Here is a 24,405-nt window from a genome sequence, read left to right on the forward strand (position 1 = left end):
AGGGCAGAGCACACATTAAGTAGAACTGCTATGACTCAACTGCTGAAAATTGCTGTGGCTAAACTGCTGCGAGTAACCGTGGCTAAACTGGTGCAACTAACCACATCATCTAGGTGGCCTACATCAATCTGGCCGCTGGATCAGTGGCCTGTAACACTATCTCCGGGAAATTGCAATTTTGAATGTCCTTTTAATTACTTTGTGTGTGCTTATAGTTAGTTATTTATTGGTTAGGTATAGGTGATACTTGCTATAGACCATTCTGTTCACACTGTGTTTAGAGTAATTGGTTTTTTTTTTCCTTTTTAGCTGTTAAGTTGTTGATTTAATTTTTATGTATGTTTAAGTGTTTCCCCCCCTGGCCAGAGGCCATTATTTATTTTATTGTTGTTGTTGACTAAAATATGTCCGCTCTCTCCCTTAGCCTGAATAACGCGCTAGTTTTTTATGTGAGGGAGACCATGCAAACCAAACAAATTCTAACTTGTGTTTACGACGATATTAAGACGTTTTTGAAATTCTTAAGAATTCATTAAATCATTCATTCTTTTTTTTTTCACAAGCACATAATGTAAAACATATTGAGCTTGATCAACATTCATATTATTTTTCATTTACAGTCTGATGCAACTATAAAACAGGCTTCATAGGAGTGCATTTCTGAAAGCACAAACTCTGTAGTCAAATGTGTACAATACCTAAGTTCTTGTCACGTGATCACTCTTATTTTTTTTATTTTCTCGCCTCTCCTATCTTCCCAGACTTGTACTTGTGTTATATTGTTCTCTTATCTTCCCTTTTTGTAGATTCATGTTGGACCCTTTTGTAGTGATGACGAGATGAAGCCTCTTAAACCACTGAAGCCTTCAATCCGAATAGGTCAATACTGGGCGTCATTTGCTCTACTGCGCCATCAAGTGGACAATAAGTGTGATACACTAACGTGACTTAAATTATTTTTGATAATTCAACCAAATGTGCCTCAATTACTTGTGTTTTTAGGGAACAATATTTTTTTTTTTTTCAAGGAAAGCAACTTTTTACAGTGCTTGGCTCAGGGCGGTTTGTTGTCTTTTTCACCGGATTTTAAAATATATCACAGCTTTACTCTACCTTATCAGGAGACTTTATCATCTCCAGATGTGAGGGGAGATCAAGTGCGTCTTCGAAGCTTCATGCGTCTCCTGTACCGGTCACGTGGTAGGGAGGCTTCGCGACGACTCGTGACGTCACCAACACACGCCTCGATACGCGCTTCAAGGAAATCATCGTGGATTTTCGGCACAAGCTTTGGAGACTCGACACCGTAAGAACCGTCACTACAGTTTTGTATTTTTTTTTTTTTTGCCCCAGTTTGTGTGGTTTAAGTCGCTAGTCTGTTGACCTCCTTTCCTTTTCCGTATTTAATACTTTAGTTTTTGGACTCGTTTTTTGTTTTTGGTCATTGTGATTCTTTTGGTTATTAAGGACAATTGTTATTTGTACTTTTTGTTGTTGTTTGTCAGCTGACTTCCATGACCTGCACGTGGTTATTTGCTCTTAAATCTGTCTCTTGGAGATCGTCAACAAATGAAAATACTGGACACAATTTGAATTTTTACTTTGGGAGATAATCAATACTATTAACCAATAAAGCTGACAGATATAACATATTAGACACGGTGAACAGATGGTATGAAAATGGGTTTTTACAAACATTATATATTTCTTTGTGTTTTATTACATATTTTATAGCCCCCCCGTTTTTCAATAGCATCCAATGTATTAGTCAAAATGACTGAATAATGGGTTCATCATGTGTTCCTTCGAATAATTTATACCATTTTATTTATTATTCATCAGAAGATTTCAAGATGTTTCTCAACATTTGTCAACATTTTGAAAAATATCTCGAAAGCGACTAAACGATAATCAATAATAATATTGTTAAAATGATTCAAACAGTGTGATTTGTAGTTAACCTTTAATATAAATATTTCAACATTGTACACAATTACTAAATTGTTTAAATGTCAAATACATTGACTTACGTCTCCTACCTCTTCAATAAAGTCAGACAACACAATCTTGATTTGTAAATGAAACGGATGGGATGAGACTTCTTGTACTGAACGACAAGAAAAACATGTTTTCTTTATTCTGCTCCTTTTCAATCTGTGACATGACATCGAAATGTAAGAGTTGTCGGGAAGCTTTAAGTGGATTCAATAAACATTCTTCTTTTTCTTTGTAGTCTTGTAATGTGTTTGTTTCTTTTGCTTAATGTAAATTCATGAGATTTATCAACAGCATTTGTCGTGTGTTTTCGTTTTTTGTCCAACTTTTCTGAAACATATATCATCAAAGAAACACCAACAGTGACGTCAATTTCATCTTTCAGTTGTCTATTTAGGAATGCTGTCAAGGACATCAAAGGCTAAGGGTTTGGATTCATTTAACAGGATGCATGGGTAGAAATGTATGTCCGTTTAGGGGTCGCGACCAGAGCTCACTTTTCTTTGTAATCCTTTTCTAAAATGATCAAAAACTTGGAACTACATCCATGCTGCTCGTCTCCCAGGGGGATCTAAAGGAGAGCAGGTATTCATGGTTTAAAGTGTGTCTGTACAGATTACCCTGATTAGGATCCCAACCCTTAGTCGACATGAGGGTGAGTAGAAAATTGGTGAATTTTGGGTGAAGTATCTCTTTAATGTACAAATGGAGCTGAGACGAACCACAGGTGAAATGTTTTATTGTAATTGTTGTCATGAGCAACCATTCTTGAATTTGATCACCTATTTTTACACTTGTTATATTTCAAAATAGTTTCAATCTCGGTAAATATTTTTCACTTTCTCACTTTCTTAAGTGAGGCTCGGCAAAGATTTTTTCAGGAAGACCAAGATCGAAATTCTTACTCTGATCTCACTTCCTAACTGATCTTGGGCGTTTCAGCTTTTGGCTAGACACAGCTCTTGTTCCGCATTTATCTTTTCACTTCTCCCCTAAACATCCATCAAAGCTTTGTGATGCAGCAGTCATGAGGCACCTTGTGAGGGACAAACATTTTGATCACTTAAATTCTTATAACAGCATCTAACCGCCAAAATAATCTTTCAAACTTCATACAAACCATTCTAATATGTCCCAAAATCCTGAGTGACATCCATATGGTTTTCATAACTATGGAGAATTGTGTAGTACTAACATATTGAAAAAAAAAGGATACAACAATACACATTTTTGAAAAGTTTCCACTCACCTATAGGTTTCACCTCATTGCCTGAAGTTATATATTTAACTAATTAAGTTATATTTGCAGAGTGCTTGAAATATAGGCAGTTGGAAAGCATTTGTATTTATACAACTAACTTTTTTTCTCTTTCTCTTTCAAAATGATCTATGTGGTTCAACACTATCCCCGGATACAGGTCCCGGGGGTGGGTGTATCCAGTGACTTCCTCTTAATTGTGTCTGAATGTTTCGTGTCTTTATCTTGATCTAGAGCAGCTTAGTTGACCACGCACATCAGGCTCTCTATGCCGCATTACAAGCCTCCGTTTTAGGGACTGATGCACATGAAAAGGCTACCACAGGTAAGCAAACATAACCAATTTTTAACTTTGTTGTATTTTATGATGTTGTTGGGTAGAGCTGATTGGCAAAGTGGTAGTAAAAATAAAAGTACCAGCTATTACTTAAGTAACAACATATAATACAGGGCTGCCAAGTTGCAGCGAATGAAAAGAGTGAGATTTCCCTTAAAGTTTACATTAAATTGATTTGATATTTTTGGATGGAAAGAGCAGTCATTAATTGTAACTCGGGATATTTATTGATTTGTAGCAAAATAAACCTTTTATCTTTGACAATGACATGAATGAGTCACAGCAAAGCGCTATATAAATAAATATTACTTACTTACTTACTTACAGCGAAAATATTATGTTAGAATTATTGATTTCTCATAAATTCTAACTTCAAATGTTATGAAATTGTAATTTTATTCCATTATTTAAATATTAAAACCTGCCATTTTATATTATTTAAAACCTATTTATTAACAAACGTGCATTTAAGACATGTCAGAGGATCATCCTAATAATGAAGGCAGACGGTTGCTCTGCTCTTCATTTCAAGTGACCCTCCTCCAGGGCCAGCCGACCAATCAGCTCTTGAGATTGTTTATCTTTTGACTAACTAGCCGGCCTTATACAAACCAACTTGTATGTGTCCAGTGAGACACACTTTGTTAGAACTAAAAAATATTTACAAACATACACCACGGCTGAACAAGGAGAACTGACTTGCTTGCAAATTATTTTCAGGTAAGGTACGTTTATTTTCTGTATGTTATTTTGTTAGGAATCAATATATGGTAATGAAATTGTAAACAAAAAAAAGGGGATACATTTTTGGTGTTGCATTTTCAACTCAACTGAAGTCAATAATGTTTGTTTTAATTTTTTTTTTCATTGTTGTATTTGGCCGATTAATCTGTTATCGTAGTTTCCGTCTCTTAGTGGTGAATGTGAGCTTTTGACCGATTTGCTCCGGTAATGAAGTTTGTCTCAAGGTCGTTGTCCATTGTAAGGTAAGGTAAGGTAAAACTTTATTGATCAAACTATGTTTGAGTCTATATAATTATCCATCTTTGATATCCTATTGATGATATTATTAGGTGGATTTACCTTGGACTAATGATGACGTGCTCCTGCGCAGAAGGAATATAACAGTCACCTCTGACAGAGCCTCGAGTGACACGTCAGGGTTGTTTCTTTGGCTGATGTATTCTTCCAGAGGATCTGGAGCCAAATTATGCAGTACTTTTCAAGTCAGTTTTAAGTGTGAAGACTGTCCCAATTTAAAATACTGTATTTCCTTAAGATTGCACCGTGATGATATGGCCTAGGTTTTTTGTCTATTACTTTAATTGCTTTTTTGTACAAGCGGCAATAATGGAAGTGAAGTGGAAGTATTTCCCTTTTTATGGTCCTCCCATACCACTCACCGTCCGTGACCTCTCTCACAACGATGAACATTCTTCAGTTTAGATAACAGCAGTAAAACTATGTACAGTATTTAACTTGTTGATGTTTCATTGAAATCTGCTACAAAAACTTTTTTTTAAAGAATTATTTCAGCGGTAAATTATATAAATAGATTATATAACATATTTTAGGCAGCAAATTATTCTTTCTTAGTTATTTCTTATCAAGTGGTAGCCATCTATCTTTCACCAGCCCCAAACTATGACGAACTGAGAACCAATCATATGAATACCTTCAGCAAATACAGCAGTGTGTGCATGAAGTTACGTTCATGTAATCTATATTAACATTTGCATTACATAGAATGTGTTACCTACGGTTTATTTAAAAAGATAGTTCACCCACAATTCAAACTTAACTCATTTTCTACTCACCCTCATGCTGACTAAGTGTTGGGATTATTTTTAGAGTAATCTGTTGTTTTTTTAGAGTTATAGACAAAAAGGTTTCGAAGAGTGGTTTAAAGAGCTGTTAGTCTTTCAACGCCTGCTGCATTACAGACTCATGGATGCCTTCAGCTAGCTGTTTATTTAGATGTTGACTTTGATAATGAATGTCATTCATTCTGTCCACATTTTTTTTTAGAGTCACCAATAAAAAGATACACAAATTCGAGTCCTCTACTTTTAGTCATCAGGAACTGCTCCTTGTAAACCATAATAGCATCAATACAGGTTGGGTCAGTCATTTCGAAAAGGCTGAGCCGTTGGTGTCTTATCTTACTTTGGTTTGGTCTTGTTATCATGGATAATAATTTAGATTATTCCAGTATTAGTGTCTTTACCAGTTTGATCCACAGTTGTCATGGATTTCTCTTGATCCAACAAGGTTGTAGTTATAGACTGCAGAGTTGTTGTAGGTAGCATAGTCTGTGTCAAGCAAGTCAAAATAAGCTCAAATTTCCCTCTCATTTCACTTCTAGTCAACAAATAAAAACAAGCTACTCTATTTGTTCAGTGTGGAGTCCTTAAGGACCACTGGTAGACATATAAACCAGTCAGTTGTTATTAACGAATAATGCCTTGGCCAGTTTTTCTTTTAAAGTTCTATTGGTCATTTCTAAAAGGCCTTGAACGGATTGGTTAGCTACAGAACCACATTCGTGAGTCCAAATGAAAATCCAAAAAGTATTCCAAAAGGCAGAAACAAATGGTGCGCACTCAGGAAGGAGGCAGGGGCCTCCTAAAAAAACTTTTTTCTTAGTGTCCAAGATAAAGACAAAAAGGACTTAGATGAGTAACAAAAAAAAGGGTAACCTATTTGGACAATATTGATTCGGAAACACAGAATCACCAAAGGTAAACATAGGTCAAGTGGTTAAGCCCAAACCTGGTCAAGATACACAACTTTGACGGCTTCTTTCGGATAGACACAGCAATTATTTTCATCTGCCAAGGAGAACATGAACACCCCCCCCAGAATACAAAATAACAATAAATAATAATAATGACACATATCATCCATCTTATAACTACTGCTAATTAAAATATAAAGCGCTTATCCTAGCTGTTTAGGGGGAGAGGCAGGAGACACCTTGGGCAGGTTACCAGCCTATCATAGGGCACATAGTAACGACAAAAAAACCAAACCAACAATAGTACGACATTTGCAATATGGATTAACCTGACTGCAAGAAGCAACACAATAATGACGTACAACAACAAAATAATAAATCTACAGTGCAGGACCACCATTCAGTGGCAATAGTGGAAGTGACTAAAAATTCTTCAATGCAAGAACATTTTTGCGGCTTCAGTAGACATTTCATTTCGAATTGTACCACAATTTACTAGATTTATCTTAACATTTAACAGCATGTTTTTATGAAAACCAAAAAAGGATCAGATTCAGTTTATTTAAAAGTGCAGTTACATTAAAAAGATGGCTGCACAAGATTTAGCACAATGCTACTTTCCATCTGTAGTCCTCAACAAAGATGCAGACAGTTTACATAATACATCACATACAAATAAAACAAAAACACAGTACAATCTAATAATGTCAATGATGGCCCAATACGGGTCTGGTACTATTAGTGCGAGCAGTCTTTGACAGCCCGTGAGAAGCAATGAAAATCGGGCAGAAACTTCAAACAGATCACCATGAATAAATTTTAAATTGCAGTTAAGTCGGCGATAGAGCCACACACCTCACTCCTCTCAGCTTTGAGAATACACTTTTAGTCGCACCACTGTTGATCTTGTGGGCAGGAAACAGACTTTCAGCTGTAGGTTTCGAAGCCTCGACGAGAAGAACTGTTCTGAATAAAATGAACAAGTCTGTATTTTTTAAGCTTGTTTGTGGCAGACTTTTAAACAGAAGTAAGTAAGTAAGTAAGTAATATTTATTTATATAGCGCTTTTCGAGACCAGGGTCACAAAGCGCTTTAACAATCAAAACAATACTCAAAACAGTACATACTTCAAAGATCAAGACAACACCGAGAACAACACAGGAGTTCGAGAAATTCAAGGAAAAGCCTGAACAAATAGAAACGTCTTAAGATGTTTCTTAAAGGAGTCAGTAGACTCCATCAAGCGCAAAGAGAGAGGAAGATTGTTCCAAAGCTTAGGAGCAACAGCCTGAAAAGATTTCTCTCCTCTGGTCCTGAGCCGTGTGCGTGGAACCATCAGTAGATTCTGATCCACAGACCTCAGAGACCGAGCTGGGGTGTAAGGCTGGATCAGATCAGTGATGTAAGGAGGAGCCTGACCATGAATAGATCTGAAAGTAAGAACCAGAATTTTAAAGTTGATCCTGAAAGAAACTGGAAGCCAGTGAAGAGTTTTAAGGATCGGAGAAATGTGAGTTCTTCTACTAGAGCGGGTCAGAATTCTTGCTGCAGAGTTCTGAATCAACTGCAGACGAGACAGCTCCTTCTTGTTAAGACATGAAAACAAACTGTTACAATAGTCCAGACGAGAAGAAACAAACGCATGGATTACAAGCTCCAGATCATGTTGTGACAACATTTTCCTAAGTTTAGAGATTTTTCTCAGTTGAAGGAAACAGTTTCTGGTCAGTTTTCTGCAGTGTTGAACAAGAGACATGTCTTTATCAAATACAACACCCAGGTTTCTCAGGCTCAGTTTGACAGACTGACCTAAGTCACCCAAGTACTGACTCAACCCTGGAATCTTATCATCAGGAGCAATCACCAGAGTTTCAGTTTTGTCCACATTAAGCTGTAAAGTGTTTTCACTCAGCCATTGTTTGATTTCTAGCAAACAATTGACTAAGCTGTTCAGCCTTTGGGGCTCAGTTGGGTCAAAAGAGCAGTAGAGCTGGATGTCATCAGCAAAAATGTGATAAGAAACATCTGGAAATCTCTGAATGATTTTACCGAGGGGAATCAAGTACAGCAAAAACAATAAAGGACCCAGAACAGAACCTTGAGGGACTCCACACAACAGATCTGCCGATTCAGACCTCATTTGATTGGCAGATACACTAAAACTGCGCCCAGAAAGGTAAGATGAGAACCATTCTAACACAGACCCAGACAGTCCCACTTCATCCCTTAGTCTTCTCAGCAGGATCTGGTGATCAACTGTGTCAAAGGCTGACGACAGATCCAAGAGAACCAGAACAGTGAATTTACCAGAGTCAGCCGACATCATGATGTCACTGGACACTTTCAATAAAGCTGTCTCCGTAGAGTGATGTTTACGGAAGCCAGACTGAAACTTCTCATGGATGTCGCTCTGATCCAGGAACAAAGACAGCTGCTCGGACACCACCTTCTCCAAGATCTTGGACAAGAAAGGGAGCTTAGAAATAGGCCTGAAATTACTGAGGTCAGTTGGGTCTAAGCCTGGTTTTTTGAGCAGAGGCTCCACAATGGCATGTTTAAATGCATTGGGAAAAACCCCTGTGGAAAGGGAGAGGTTCACCATATTGGTAACCCAGGGGCCAATTACATCAAATACTTTGATAAAAAGCCTACAAGGAAGGACGTCATCTGAGCAAGAGGAGGGTTTCATCTTGTTCACTAGTGCCGAAATATCACCCAAAGATACAGCAGTGAAGGATGACCAAGAGGAGGAGATGGGCTCAGAGACAGTAGGGGTTCCCAACAAAGGGGGAGAGATTTTCTCTTTGATCAATTTAATTTTGTCAATGAAAAATCTCAACAATGCATTGCTGTCAGCTTCACAGAAGACCGGCGTGATTTGAGGAGCAGGAGACACGAGAGAATTAATCGTGTCAAACAAAACTTTGGGGTTTTTCCTATTTGCTGCTACCAGTTTTCTGATGTAATCAGATCTAGCAGTTTCTACCATCTCATTGTAAGAAGTCAACAGATCCCTGAGGTGAAGTCTGTGCACCTCAAGTTTAGTAGACTTCCAGAGACGCTCAGTCTTTCGACAAAGTCTCTTCAGACTCAGGAGATCTTCATTTGTCCAAGGGCACCGTTTTTTATGAATTTTCAAGTTCGATTTAACAGGTGCCACTTGATCCAGTATTTCAACACAATGATCAGTGTAACAGTGAATCAAACTGTCCACATCTGGACAGTCATCAAAGGAAAGACGGTCAAACATAGCAGAAAAACTGTCTGCAGTATCGGCTGAGATGACACGCCTCTGAGACTTAACTTTCAAAGGCATAGGTTCAGGGATGAAGTCCAGGTTGAACAAGACAAGAGAATGATCACTCAGATGGACATCATGTACAGATACATTAGAAATTTTCAGGCCAAGAGTAAAAACTAAGTCTAAAATGTGGCCTTTTTGATGAGTGGGTTCAGAAACATGTTGCTCAAAATTAAAGGCTTCAGTTAAAGTTAAAAGTTCTTTAGCAGAACACGATGTGACGTCATCAACATGAAGATTAAAGTCTCCAAGAATAAGAACAGATTCCATCTGAATAATGGAAGATAAGAAGTCACTAAAGTCTTTCAAGAACACCGCCGCAGGACCAGGCGGGCGGTAGATTGACACACAATAGAAAGGTCTTGTAGAACCAACCAAGATCATCTGAGACTCAAAAGAAGTGAATTCCTGTGTCTGAATCACTTTGCAAGAACAACTCTCCCTAAAAACAGTAGCAAGACCTCCTCCACGACCAGAGAGGCGAGGCTTCCCCAGGACAGCGCTCCCTACTGGACAGAGTTCGTTCAGATGAATAAACTCTTCCTCTCTCTGCCAAGTCTCAGAAAGACATAATAAATCCAAATTAACTCTTGTGAAAAGATCATTAAGAATAAAGGATTTATTAGTAATGGAGCGAACATTAAGAAGTCCCACATTCAGCACCGATGACGTCACTGACGACGCCGCGTCACTGACAGGCGCGCAGAGCGGGATCTTTTGAAGCGAACAGCGGTCACGTGGGTACCAGCTGTCACTGAAGTTCAACTCGGTTGTAAAAGTCGAATTAAAGAGAGGAAATGAAAAAATCTTACCACCTTTCGTTGAGGTCTGGACAGACGGCAGCGCTGATGTGTCGTCACACACAGTGAGAGGGATGTCGATCAAACATCGATGACGCAAACGGTCGCGGTTATAATCCTCCATCGACTCTCTGATGTTGAAAAGAGCATCACGATCATAGATCCGAGATGCTTGAGACATATCTTTAGTGATATGAGCATAATATCCGGACAAATAGTCGTTAAAACGACTGTTTTTGGCAATTATTGCAGGAGCTTACGTTTCAAGCAGCCGATCAAAGGCTCACCGGAAGCGGAAGCTTCAATACAAACTGGAAATATCCTGGGTAAATATTGCCAGCGCTTAGAGTGGTTTAAAGAGCTGTTAGTCTTTCAACGCCTGCTGCATTGATGGTCCGCAGGCAGAGACTGCAAATATTGGGAACAACTTCCACAAAATCCAAACACGACCATTATGACTAAAAGTGTAATTCTTATCTGAGCCACACAGGCTTTTCCAAATGTTCGATTGAGCCATTCAGAAATGAGAATGTCCATACCCACATCGTTCTTTAGCTCAATTGACATGGCTTGGACACCTTGTATGGCCTTGGTAATCTTATCATCAGGGCCAGTGTTATTAGGTAAGAAGTTACAGTATTAAGATCCAAACGTAGCATAGACACTACAGACTCATGGATGCCTTCAGCTAGCTGTTTGTTTAGATGTTGACTTTGATAATGAATGTTATTCATTCTGTCCACATTTTCTTTTTAGAGTCACCAATAAAAAGATACAAAAATTCGAGTCCTCTAATTTTAGTCATCAGGAACTGCTCCTTGTAAACCATAATAGCATCAATACAGGTTGGGTCAGTCATTTCGAAAAGGCTGAGCCGTTGGTGTCTTATCTTACTTTGGTTTGGTCTTGTTATCATGGATAATAATTTAGATTATTCCAGTATTAGTGTCTTTACCAGTTTGATCCACAGTTGTCATGGATTTCTCTTGATCCAACAAGGTTGTAGTTATAGACTGCAGAGTTGTTGTAGGTAGCATAGTCTGTGTCAAGCAAGTCAAAATAAGCTCAAATTTCCCTCTCATTACACTTCTAGTCATCAAATAAAAACAAGCTACTCAATTTGTTCAGTGTGGAGTCCTTAAGGACCACTGGTAGACATATAAACCAGTCAGTTGTTATTACCGAATAATGCCTTGGCCAGTTTTTCTTTTAAAGTTCTATTGGTCATTTCTAAAAGGCCTTGAACGGATTGGTTAGCTACAGAACCACATTCGTGAGTCCAAATGAAAATCCAAAAAGTATTCCAAAAGGCAGAAACAAATGGTGCGCACTCAGGAAGGAGGCAGGGGCCTCCTAAAAAAACTTTTTTCTTAGTGTCCAAGATAAAGACAAAAAGGACTTAGATGAGTAACAAAAAAAAGGGTAACCTATTTGGACAATATTGATTCGGAAACACAGAATCACCAAAGGTAAACATAGGTCAAGTGGTTAAGCCCAAACCTGGTCAAGATACACAACTTTGACGGCTTCTTTCGGATAGACACAGCAATTATTTTCATCTGCCAAGGAGAACATGAACACCCCCCCCAGAATACAAAATAACAATAAATGATAATAATGACACATATCATCCATCTTATAACTACTGCTAATTAAAATATAAAGCGCTTATCCTAGCTGTTTAGGGGGAGAGGCAGGAGACACCTTGGGCAGGTTACCAGCCTATCATAGGGCACATAGTAACGACAAAAAAACCAAACCAACAATAGTACGACATTTGCAATATGGATTAACCTGACTGCAAGAAGCAACACAATAATGACGTACAACAACAAAATAATAAATCTACAGTGCAGGACCACCATTCAGTGGCAATAGTGGAAGTGACTAAAAATTCTTCAATGCAAGAACATTTTTGCGGCTTCAGTAGACATTTCATTTCGAATTGTACCACAATTTACTAGATTTATCTTAACATTTAACAGCATGTTTTTATGAAAACCAAAAAAGGATCAGATTCAGTTTATTTAAAAGTGCAGTTACATTAAAAAGATGGCTGCACAAGATTTAGCACAATGCTACTTTCCATCTGTAGTCCTCAACAAAGATGCAGACAGTTTACATAATACATCACATACAAATAAAACAAAAACACAGTACAATCTAATAATGTCAATGATGGCCCAATACGGGTCTGGTACTATTAGTGCGAGCAGTCTTTGACAGCCCGTGAGAAGCAATGAAAATCGGGCAGAAACTTCAAACAGATCACCATGAATAAATTTTAAATTGCAGTTAAGTCGGCGATAGAGCCACACACCTCACTCCTCTCAGCTTTGAGAATACACTTTTAGTCGCACCACTGTTGATCTTGTGGGCAGGAAACAGACTTTCAGCTGTAGGTTTCGAAGCCTCGACGAGAAGAACTGTTCTGAATAAAATGAACAAGTCTGTATTTTTTAAGCTTGTTTGTGGCAGACTTTTAAACAGAAGCGCACAATACAAACTGGAAATATCCTGGGTAAATATTGCGAGCGCTTAGAGTGGTTTAAAGAGCTGTTAGTCTTTCAACGCCTGCTGCATTGATGATCCGCAGGCAGAGACTGCAAATATTGGGAACAACTTCCACAAAATCCAAACACGACCATTATGACTAAAAGTGTAATTCTTATCTGAGCCACACAGGCTTTTCCAAATGTTCGATTGAGCCATTCAGAAATGAGAATGTCCATACCCACATCGTTCTTTAGCTTAATTGACATGGCTTGGACACCTTGTATGGCCTTGGTAATCTTATCATCAGGGCCAGTGTTATTAGGTAAGAAGTTACAGTATTAAGATCCAAACGTAGCATAGACACTACAGACTCATGGATGCCTTCAGCTAGCTGTTTGTTTAGATGTTGACTTTGATAATGAATGTCATTCATTCTGTCCACATTTTTTTTTAGAGTCACCAATAAAAAGATACAAAAATTTGAGTCCTCTAATTTTAGTCATCAGGAACTGCTCCTTGTAAACCATAATAGCATCAATACAGGTTGGGTCAGTCATTTCGAAAAGGCTGAGCCGTAGGTGTCTTATCTTACTTTGGTTTGGTCTTGTTATCATGGATAATAATTTAGATTATTCCAGTATTAGTGTTTTTACCAGTTTGATCCACAGTTGTCATGGATTTCTCTTGATCCAACAAGGTTGTAGTTATAGACTGCAGAGTTGTTGTAGGTAGCATAGTCTGTGTCAAGCAAGTCAAAATAAGCTCAAATTTCCCTCTCATTTCACTTCTAGTCATCAAATAAAAACAAGCTACTCTATTTGTTCAGTGTGGAGTCCTTAAGGACCACTGGTAGACATATAAACCAGTCAGTTGTTATTACCGAATAATGCCTTGGCCAGTTTTTCTTTTAAAGTTCTATTGGTCATTTCTAAAAGGCCTTGAACGGATTGGTTAGCTACAGAACCACATTCGTGAGTCCAAATGAAAATCCAAAAAGTATTCCAAAAGGCAGAAACAAATGGTGCGCACTCAGGAAGGAGGCAGGGGCCTCCTAAAAAAACTTTTTTCTTAGTGTCCAAGATAAAGACAAAAAGGACTTAGATGAGTAACAAAAAAAGGGTAACCTAATATTGATTCAGAAACACAGAATCACCAAAGGTAAACATAGGTGGTGACATAAATCAAGTGGTTAAGCCCAAACCTGGTCAAGAAACACAACTTTGAAGGCTTCTTTCGGATAGACACAGCAATTATTTTCATCTGCCAAGGAGAACATGAACACCCCCCCCAGAATACAAAATAACAATAAATAATAATAATGACACATATCATCCATCTTATAACTACTGCTAATTCAAATATAAAGCGCTTATCCTAGCTATTTAGAGTGAGAGGCAGGAGACACCTTGGGCAGGTTACCAGCCTATCATAGGGCACATAGTAACGACAAAAAAACCAAACCAACAATAGTACGACATTTGCAATATGGATTAACCTGACTGCAAGAAGCAACACAATAATGAACAATACAACAACAAAATAATAAATCTACAATGCAGGACCACCATTCAGCGGAGTGCCTTAGTCTGTTGGTTCTTCTCTGGATGCTCTGCAGAAAGAGGACAAATGAGTACATGTGCCGGGTGGGTGGTCTGTTAGGCCTTCACCGCCCTGTGGAGAATCTTCTCCCCTGCTGCAGAACATCTGACATAGCACAGCTGTAGAAGGTTGACAGGACTGAATTTTAAAGTCTGACAGACCTCTTTCTTATTTTATTTTATTTTATTTTGTTAATGGTGTTAATTTTCTGATATTGTACATAATTTGTATATTTTTAAGATCGTTTTATTTTATTTTATTATCTCCTTTATTATTTCTTTTTATCCTTGCACTTTATTTTCAATTGTGCTGCTGTTGTAAAAGTGTGTTTCCCTTCTGGGGATGAATAAACATTTTCTATTCTATTCTATTCTCCTGAGGACGATTGTTGTAGGATGTAGCTGACATTTCCTTTGTTCCTGATATTTCTAAACTCAGGTTAATAGACCTCCTTGTGTGTGCTTACACTTCTAAATTTGTGTTTTTTAAATTACGTGCCTCTAGTTTGGATTCAGGTTTGCTGGTTTGTGATGTTGTCATTTGCTTGGGACTCTTCTGATTGCTGGTTCTTTCTTTCTTTTGTTACTCTTTTGATACAATTTCTTTTGGCATTTTACGTTAAAGTTATCGTGGACTGTGTTTTATGTTTGCTCAATTTTTTTCCCTACAGCAAAGTTTTGGAAAGAAGCAGGACTAACACTGTTTTTAAATGGTTCTGAGAAAAACAACATGAACAAGGCACACAAAAAAATATATTTGCTGTACCCGCTAGGAAGAAGTGGCGGAAATAAAGGGAAATAATAAAGGGAACCTAATTAAAATAATGTCTTAACTGAAAACCAGTTGAAAGGCATCACATTGCAAACCATTTTTTAAGGTCAATTGAAAATGTAGCTGACCTATCAGTGGACACTGAAGAAACAGACATGAAATAAGTTTTTTTTTTTTTTAATAGATTGCATTTGTCCTTGACATACATTTGTAATCCGTGGAGTTCCTAACAAGATTCATTAAGCAAATATTATCTCAATTTGCAAAAGTGCTAGAATACCTTTTCATGCAGAGATTGGAACCATTCTTGTCACTGAGTGATAAGTAATTTGGATTAGGATTAAGAGATCAATGCCTTTGGCATTTATGACTTTTCTGGAGAGTGTAAAATAAAAAGTGATTAGAAATTTTCTGGATTTGTTGACAGAATTGACCATAATATTCTGATGTGTAAATCAGAATGTTACAGAACAAGACTTTGCACAGGTAGATAAGCGGCATGAAAGTAAGTAAGTAAGTAAGTAAGTAATATTTATTTATATAGCGCTTTTCGAGACCAGGGTCACAAAGCGCTTAAACAATCAAAACAATACTCAAAAAAGTACATACTTTAAAGATCAAGATAATACTGAGAACAACACAGGAGTTCGAGAAATTCAAGGAAAAGTCTGAACAAATAGAAACGTCTTAAGATGTTTCTTAAAGGAGTCAGTAGACTCCATCAAGCGCAAAGAGAGAGGAAGATCGTTCCAAAGCTTAGGAGCAACAGCCTGAAAAGATTTCTCTCCTCTGGTCCTGAGTCGTGTGCGTGGAACCATAAGTAGATTTTGATCCACAGACCTCAGAGCCCGAGCTGGGGTGTAAGGCTGGATCAGATCAGTGATGTAAGGAGGAGTCTGACCATGAATAGCTCTGAAAGTAAGAACCAGAATTTTAAAGTTGATCCTGAAAGAAACTGGAAGCCAGTGAAGAGTTTTAAGGACCGGAGAGATGTGAGTTCTTCTACTTGAGCGGGTCAGAATTCTCGCTGCAGAGTTCTGAATCAACTGCAGACGAGACAGCTGAAAGCAAATCAGTTACTGATATTTTTGAACCTGTGCTCTTTACCTCTGAACTTTATAGAAATTTCCGAGTCTCCTGTGAAGCAGCATTGTCACCTGGACCATGAAGGAGGAAGAGAAGAATTTGGAAACATCCTACTCTGAAAAAACTATTCGAATTTTAATATTTATCCCCATCCTTACTACAGTCCTTCTGTTCTATCACTTGGAATTCTTCAAGGTAAGAAGAAACCTTTTTACATTTCTCATCAAGTGGTGACCAGTCAGAGTTCTGGAGGAACCCTGCCAACATTGAATACATTGTACTCCACCCCCACTGGCTATGTAAGCCAATGGACTTAATGACTTTTTACGGTAGATGTAGATCAGGGCCATCAGAATATTTAATGGTTGAATTAACTACTTTTTTTTAGCGTGGTGGCCAAAGACCCAGCCATAAGCTGCTAAAAGCTAAGTTACTAAAGATACACACTAACATTTCTTGAGACTGCAAGTTCGAGTCTGCAATTTACCTTTTTGTTCAGGGTGTCAAATTTTTTAAAAGGGCCCTTTTTATGAAGCTTAATCTGTGAAATTTTTTCTGAAAACAGCTGAGGTGCAAAACGAAAAGAAGCCCAGCGTAGACTCAAACTCCTGACCTGAAGAAGATTAAACATGTATCTCAACTAACTGGGCCATAATAAGCTTGTGACAGCTGGGGCTTAGGCAAAGACGATATAAGAAATATTGATCTGATTGTCAGAGTAAATCATAATTTTTGCTGAAATTATATGATATTCGAAGACCATAGGTTGAATGTTAAACTAATGTTTCAGATTTTGAAGTCTTCCTCTCCAAGATGCAGTAAGTCCCTCATCATGACCATGATTTGAACTTATTACTTTATAAAGTTCTACCCAGTCTGAAATCTTGGCTAACGAGGGGTTTTGAGAGCATTTCTGTCTATAAAGACATAGTAATGGCTTCACTTCTCCGCTGAGTTCCTTGAAGGTGGAGACTTCTGTGATGGATTTTTACAGTTTTTAAGATAGAAGAATAGACAATTTTTCTTTTTAAATACCTTAATTGTCGTGCAAATGTTTCTATGATGTCATACATTTGCACATCGCAATATTGGCTGTAGGACAGAGTTGTTTAAGAGTAAGGAAAATGTAGCATGAGATCAACAGGCGGATTGGGGTGGAATTTGCAGTTCTGTTGACGATGAACCGATCCGTAGTGGTATTAGTCAAAGCTCTCTGTATTACGGTCAATGTACATCCCTACCCTCGCCTAAGGTCATGAATGGTGGGTAGTGACCAAAAGAACAAGGTTGTGGGTACAAGCGGCTGAAATAAGTTTTCTCTGTAGGGTGGATGGGCTCTCTCTTATAGATAGGGGGAAAAGCAAGTTCATCTGGGGGCTCAGAGTAGAACTGGTTGAGAGGTGTCAGTTGAGATGCTTCCAAGGACATATTGCACAAGGAGGCCAAAGACAATAATTTATTTCCTTAGCCACAAAATTGATTCCTTATCAGCAGCACATCAGTTTTCTCCTGAATGTGTTTAAATCGTAATAAAAAAAACTGCCTTTTACAGACAGTTGGGAACTTGAGAACACACTCACTGTACTTCAGCCATGGTGGAAATTAATTCCATTAAAGGATTTTGATGGTCACATGTGTAGTACTTAGGTCCTTAAAACCACAGTTAATCATTGTTCTTTTTCATTTGATAGATTTCCAAGTATCCACCACCAAAGCCAATCCAGCAGAACAAACATTTATGTAAATTTCAATCTTTAAATGCCCAAGAAACTCACGAGGAACAACAGATATTCAAGTCCATTGCTTGGCCCGTATCACCACCCTTGCTTGGCAAGAAGTCCACCAATGCCATTGGCAGCAGATTTACTATTGTCAGAAGAAGTGGAGGGCAACAGTGGCATGTTGGTGATGAACTGAAAGTAACAATCACCATGAAGGACTTCCTGGGAAAACCTAAGAAGACTGGCGGCGATGTGCTAGTAGCTCGGATCTACAACAAAGTTATTCAGGCTGGTGTAGCCGGAGAAGTTATCGATCATGAAAATGGCTCCTACACAGCATCGTTTCCTTTACTCTGGAATGGAACTATATTTGTTCAGGTGAGGCGATGAAACAAAAACTATTTGAACACAATTATGATTTGTTCTACATCATGACCTGCAGGTCCTCCAGTCTGCTTCGCTAATGGTTTATTCCTCGGGGCCCTGCCCCGCCACTGAGAAAAGTAAATTTACTCGCCACCCAGTAGGTTGCCGGCTCCCCTTGCCTATAAAAGCGAAGTGCTCCTGTGATGTCACCCTTCAAAATTCCCCAGTGTTTGCGGGGGCTTCTTGTCTTGAGCTCCATATGCATTTACTTTTTCTACTTTTTGTCTCAAGCAGTGTGTGGGTTTCCCATCAAGAACACTTTGGGTTCGTTGTTGTGCTTGTGACACTCTGTCCCAGACGTTCTGTGAGGAGCATGGAAGTGAGCGTTCTGTCAACGGTCAACAGCCACAGACTCACAACTTCTGCTTGTCTGCCTGAGCTACACAACAACATGTTTGTACAACTTCTTCATGTCACCAGAGTGCGGCAAAGACGAAACTTCCAGACAAACACTGCGTTGTTCTCTGTTACTCTGATAAGAATGTCTTGAGACAAACATCGCTACTTTCAACTCGGAAAGAAATAAAGCGATGAAGAGGGTTCCAATCCTCTCGGGCCAATCTCTTCGCAACCGCTCAGCTGACAGTGTGCAGTCGAATCTCTCCGTAAATCAAAAGCGTCTCCACACAGCTGTATGCTCTGTGATTAAGTTGTTGTTTAAATGTTGAAGTGGAGTCCTCTTTCTCGAACAATATGAGAGACTTTGACTCCAGACGTGTGTTTAAGGCCAGACCTTCAATGCTATTCACAAACATTCATTCAGGAATAAAATGAAGGCGGATGTCTCTTCTACTCCACTCTATCACCCCGCTGGTCGCGTCAATCAACGCCTCCAGAAGCTGCAGGTGGAAAAACTTTGAGCCGCTGCTTACTCAGTCTATGACCTAACATAAGCAGAACATGTCCGTTGTCACCTGAATATGATCCACCTCACTGTCCAGGCTCATGTGCGTAAGTGGTTATTTCAGAGAAAGTTGTGGTCGCTTCAAGTCATGTTCTCGCACACTCTTGTACTATAAGAACTTTCAGAGGTTTTCTCCCCTGATTTCTCCCTGCTGTCCCTATCAGAGTCTTCACGGAGAGAGAGAGAGTTTGTTGTTTGTTTGTTGGTGGTGTTCAGGAGTGGGCTGTTGCTGTTCAGGACCTCAGGGCTCAGGTGCAGGTCCGGTAAGGAGTCTGCTTGGTTAGGCTCCGCCCCGTCCACAAGTTGCCGCAGGGATACGGTCTTTCTTCTGACCAGCGCCCCAGTCAGCCCAGGTAGAGTGCTGTTGCTGATGTCCAGAAGCTGTTTTAAAAACCAGTGCAGAGATTAATAACCTGATTGTGGCAATATTTAAAAAGTGCACAGTCCTTAAAAAACACCCGGATAAAAAGAAGGTAAGAAACAGATCTGTGTCCAGCCCCAGATCGTTAACACGCTTTAAAATACACCTGGTCACATGCCTCCACACCAAAAAGTCGGGCTTAGACCCGACTGACCTCAGTAATTTCAGGCCCATTTCTAAGCTCCCTTTCTTGTCCAAGATCTTGGAGAAGGTGGTGTCCGAGCAGCTGTCTTTGTTCCTGGATCAGAGTGACATTCATGAGAAGTTTCAGTCTGGCTTCCGTAAACATCACTCTACAGAGCCAGCCTTACTGGTGTGTCCAGTGTCGTCATGATGTCGGCTGATTCGGGTCAATACACTGTACTGGTTCTCTTGGATCTGTCCTCAGCCTTTGACACAGTTGATCACCAAATCCTGCTGAGAAGACTGAGGGATGAAGTGGGTCTGTGTTACAGTGGTTCTCGTTATACCTTTCTGGGCGCAGTTTCAGTGTATCTGCCAATCAAATGAGGTCTGAATCGGCGGATGTGTTGTGTTGAGTCCCTCAAGGTTCTGTTCTGGGTCCTTTATTGTTTTTGCTGTACTTGATTCCCCTGGGTAAAATCATTCAGAGATTTCTTGATGTTTCTTACCACATTCTTGCTGATGACATCCAGCTCTACTGCTCTTTTGATCCAACTGAGCCCCTAAGACTGAACAGCTTAGTCAATTGTTTGCTAGAAATCTAAAAATGGCTGAGTGAAAACACTTTGCAGCTAAATGAGGACAAAACTGAAACTCTGGTTATCGCTCCTGATGATAAGGTTCCAGGGTTGAGTCTGGCAACTGAGCCTGAGAAACCTGGGTGTTGTATTTGACAAAGACATGTCTCTAGTTCAACACTGCAGAAAACTGACCAGAAACTGTTTCATTCAACTGAGAAAAATCTCTAAACTTAGGAAAATGTTGTCATAACATGATCTGGAGTAAAACGGACAAAGAAGGAGTCCGTTCCTGTCGCAACAGGCCGTCACTTCCGGGTCTTAATACTTCGCTTGTGGAGATCAATGGTCAATGCAGAGTGTCACGGGTCGTTTATGTGCTGCTTCAAGCTTTACGATCGATCGTGCGCGCTTTCTGCCGGCGACTTTACAAATCAATAGTCCCGGGAGAATGGCAGTAGGAGACGAGAAGAGGCGCTGTCGGATCTCCTTTTTGGGTCAGAACTGTGATTTGTCTAACCTATTAGGCGGCTGGCTGAGTTATTTTTTGAATGGTGACATCATGGGAGCACTTCCCTTTTATAGGGAAGGGGATCTTGCCACCTACTGGGTTGGGAGTAAATTGACTTTTCTCAGTGGCAGGGCAAGGCCCTGAGGAATAAAACATTAGGAAAGCCGGCTGGAGGGCCTCGCAGTCATTAGTAGAACCCTGGCTCCGTTAGGTAACCCGGATTTCTTCTTTTTGTCTGACAGATGACTCTTCTTCATCCCAGTGAGGCTGTGGAAGTTATAAGAAGACTGAACAAAGATCACCCAGACAGAGTTTACTTCAAAAGTGTTTTCCGCCTAAATTCCATCTCTGAAACGATGAATTGTAATTTCTGTCTTCGACCCACGAACCTGCCGGTGTGTAATTTCACAGACATAGACACAGGAGAACCATGGTTCTGCTTCAAGCCTAAAACGTTGGGCTGTGAAACCAGAATCAGCCATTCTATGGGAGGATATAGAGATAAAATATTCCTAAACACTGAAGAAAAAAAACTTTTCCAGAAGTAAGTAAACATTTTTAATTCAAAGGTAGAAAACATGTTTCATGTATAGGTTCAGTTTGACCAAAACTTTTCATCACTTCTAAACTGAGTGACCTGCCTGAATGCATTTGCTTAAGACATTCCCAGTCACTATGGTTTTAGTTAACCAAACCAACTTCAGAATCAGGAGCCTTTGTACTGAATTACATTTGTCTACGAGTCAAAACAAAGACCAAACCACAAGACAAAGAGGAACCTACATTTCCAGTTGCTATTATTAATAATAAAAAGTATTTTTTCAGTGGTGTCAACATGAAAGTGAGACTAAGATCTGAAGAACCAGACTTTGTGACAGTGCTGCCACAAGAGAAAGGTAACCACCTTTGAACTGATCGTTATTATGGATGTTTGGACAATTTAATGACAGCTTCGCTTTCATTGGTCAATCAGAGCAAAACAAAACAGTGGAGAACTTTGGACATTCTGGGTTTTACTACGGTGGTGAGTGGCAGGCCCTGGATGGGACCCCAGTTCAGCATTTTAAAAACTCTGCTTCCATGAGTAAATGTCTACAAGGAAAGAAGATCTACATGTTCGGAGATTCCACTGTTAGGCAGTGGTATGAATACCTTGTTGACAAACTACCAGGTAGTTGATGTTAAATGCGTTGAAACATAACAATATTTATAATTTTCTTTTGCTTTTCAGGTCTTGTGAATTTGAATCTCCATACTCCCCCAAAAACTGGACCTTACATGGCCACTGACAACACAAACAACATCTTAATGATCTACCGCACGCATGGTGTGCCCATTCGTATTTTTCCCATCTCTGTCAGTGAGATTCGTTATGTTGCTAATGAGCTACACACTATCAAGGGAGGACCAGACACAGTTGTAATTCTGGGTATCTGGGCTCACTTTGGTTCATTTCCTGATGAAGTTTTCCTGAGAAGACTGCAGATCATCCGCAAAGCAGTTGTACAATTGCTAAACAGGTCTCCAGACACACTGGTTATTATCCGGACTGGGAATATCAAAGACCTGTCCGGTTATATGGCAGTACATAACAGTGACTGGAGCACTTTGCAGCAAAATAAGATACTCAAAGCTGTGTTTCAAGGAGTAAATGTTCGTTGGGTGGATGCCTGGGAGATGACATTGGCACATGATGCTCCATTTATTCTTCATCCTCTGCCACCTATAATTAAGAACATGGTTGATGTTGTCTTGTCTTACATATGTCCTCTAAAAGCTAAGTAGACATACATTACTCACATGTTTTTTAAGATATTTGTTTATTTGTTTATTTGTTCTTTCTGGCATGTCAGTTTAAATCATCAGCATCACATGAATAGATTTATATTGACAATGAACAGATGTATATTGTCAATGTGACTAAGGTATTCCTTGATGTGGCCAAAGTTGGTGTATAGACTCCTGTGAAGTAAATTAGAGATAGTTTCCCATCCATCTCAATGCTGGCGTTGAAAAGATCTTCATTGTAGTAGTGGCATTTCTCAGACTTGTTATAGTAGAAGTGATTATCCGGGTCAATTCCTTCATTCGGGATATATACAAACAATTAAAACAATTTGAATTTTGTGCAAAGATTTGTTTGCTGGCCAATCAAGCTCAGTGGTCCTCTTTTCCGATGAGAGCAATTTTTGCATCTCATTTGGAAACCAAAGTCCCAGAGTCTAGAGGAAGAACAGAGATACACACAACTCAAGATGCATGAAGTCCAATGTGAAGTCTGTGTTAGTTTTTGGGAGCCTTGTCATCTGCTGGTGTTGTCAGGATGCGGAAGGAAACCCAGTTTTATTTATAGGAGCAGGCAGAGGGATCGTCAGAAGCAGTCCAGGAAAACACATCAACAGAAACGAGGTACAAAAAACAGGTCAGGGGCACAGGCAGGCAAAAAGGCGGAAAAACGTCCAAAAACCGGGAGGGCAAAAAAGATCTTGTACCAGGAGTCTTACACGCGAAACAAACACTAGACAACACGGGACAGTGAGTGTGACGAACCGACAAAGACTAAGGGAGAGTGAGCAGTATAAAAAGGCTGCCAGCAATCAGTGACAGAAGGAAGCAGGTTTCAAAATAAAACAGGAAACACCTGGAAAGATAAACGAGACACAACAGGTGTTGGTCCACTGTGCTTTGTTGAGTCAAGAATCAAAACAGCTGTCTATCAGGAGATCACAGAACACGTCATGGTTTCTTCGGCAGACAACCTGGTAGAACAACCAGCCAACTCGTCACACCTCAACCACATAGAGAAATTATTGGGCATTGCCAAGAAAAAGATGAGAGACATGAGATCGAACGATGCAGCAGAGCAGATTTTCAAGTTGTAAGCCTTAATCATCAAAATTATATCAAATTAAGGCTTGAAATATCGTGAGCTACATTTTATAAACCTATGTCATACATTAGTTTCACCTTGTAAATCTAATTGCTGGAATAAACTAACCTTCGCACGATGTTCTAATTTGTTGAGTTTCACCTGTATGTCAATTTAGTCTGTTATATTTATACTTCACTTCCATCCTGACGTGTTTGTACTTATGTTATAGAGTAAAAAAGAGTAGCACATTATCACAGTCAGTGGTATTTCTGCATTATTCTGGGTAAGCCTACAAACGTTCATTTCAGGAAGCCATTACATCAAAACTCATTAAACTACGTGTTCTTCAGATCTCCCTCCTTTTTCTTTCAACAAGTCAACCTTCTCCACCTTGACCTTCCTTGACCTATCTTTCCTATTTACACCTATACTCTTCTTTATCGCCACCATCTCATCCAAAAAACCTCAA

The 24,405-nt window shown here is 39.2% G+C and overlaps 1 protein-coding gene across 2 annotated transcripts; it reads left to right on the forward strand.

Annotated features, from left to right (window-relative positions):
- Window positions 1–3,469: 3,469 nt before the first annotated feature.
- Window positions 3,470–24,069, forward strand: LOC148083704 (NXPE family member 3-like). 2 transcript variants are annotated; one of them, XM_087786805.1, is made up of 7 exons: window positions 3,470–3,578; window positions 16,417–16,575; window positions 18,072–18,479; window positions 21,307–21,608; window positions 21,890–21,960; window positions 22,038–22,235; window positions 22,296–24,069. In XM_087786805.1, the coding sequence occupies exons 2-7, from the start codon at window positions 16,459–16,461 to the stop codon at window positions 22,847–22,849; spliced, it is 1,650 nt and encodes a 549-aa protein (XP_087642931.1). In that variant the 5' UTR covers window positions 3,470–3,578; window positions 16,417–16,458; the 3' UTR covers window positions 22,850–24,069. The 2 variants fall into 2 exon arrangements, with proteins under 2 accessions (XP_087642931.1, XP_087642932.1); XM_087786806.1 differs by lacking the exon at window positions 3,470–3,578 and adding an exon at window positions 4,255–4,310.
- The last annotated feature ends 336 nt before the right edge of the window (window positions 24,070–24,405 follow it).

Source organism: Callionymus lyra, chromosome 3 (genome assembly GCF_982586985.1).
Source record: "Callionymus lyra chromosome 3, fCalLyr1.hap1.1, whole genome shotgun sequence".
NCBI lineage: Eukaryota > Metazoa > Chordata > Actinopteri > Syngnathiformes > Callionymidae > Callionymus > Callionymus lyra.

What these genes read in the sequence shown, in the direction of transcription:
- LOC148083704 (XM_087786805.1), top strand. Translation starts at nt 16,459, where the DNA reads ATGAAGGAGGAAGAGAAGAATTTGGAAACATCCTACTCTGAAAAAACT. An exon ending in GAAAAAAAACTTTTCCAGAA is followed by an intron (nt 21,609 to 21,889) that starts GTAAGTAAACAT and finishes GTATTTTTTCAG; the next exon opens with TGGTGTCAACATGAAAGTGA. An exon ending in AGTGCTGCCACAAGAGAAAG is followed by an intron (nt 21,961 to 22,037) that starts GTAACCACCTTT and finishes TTGGTCAATCAG; the next exon opens with AGCAAAACAAAACAGTGGAG.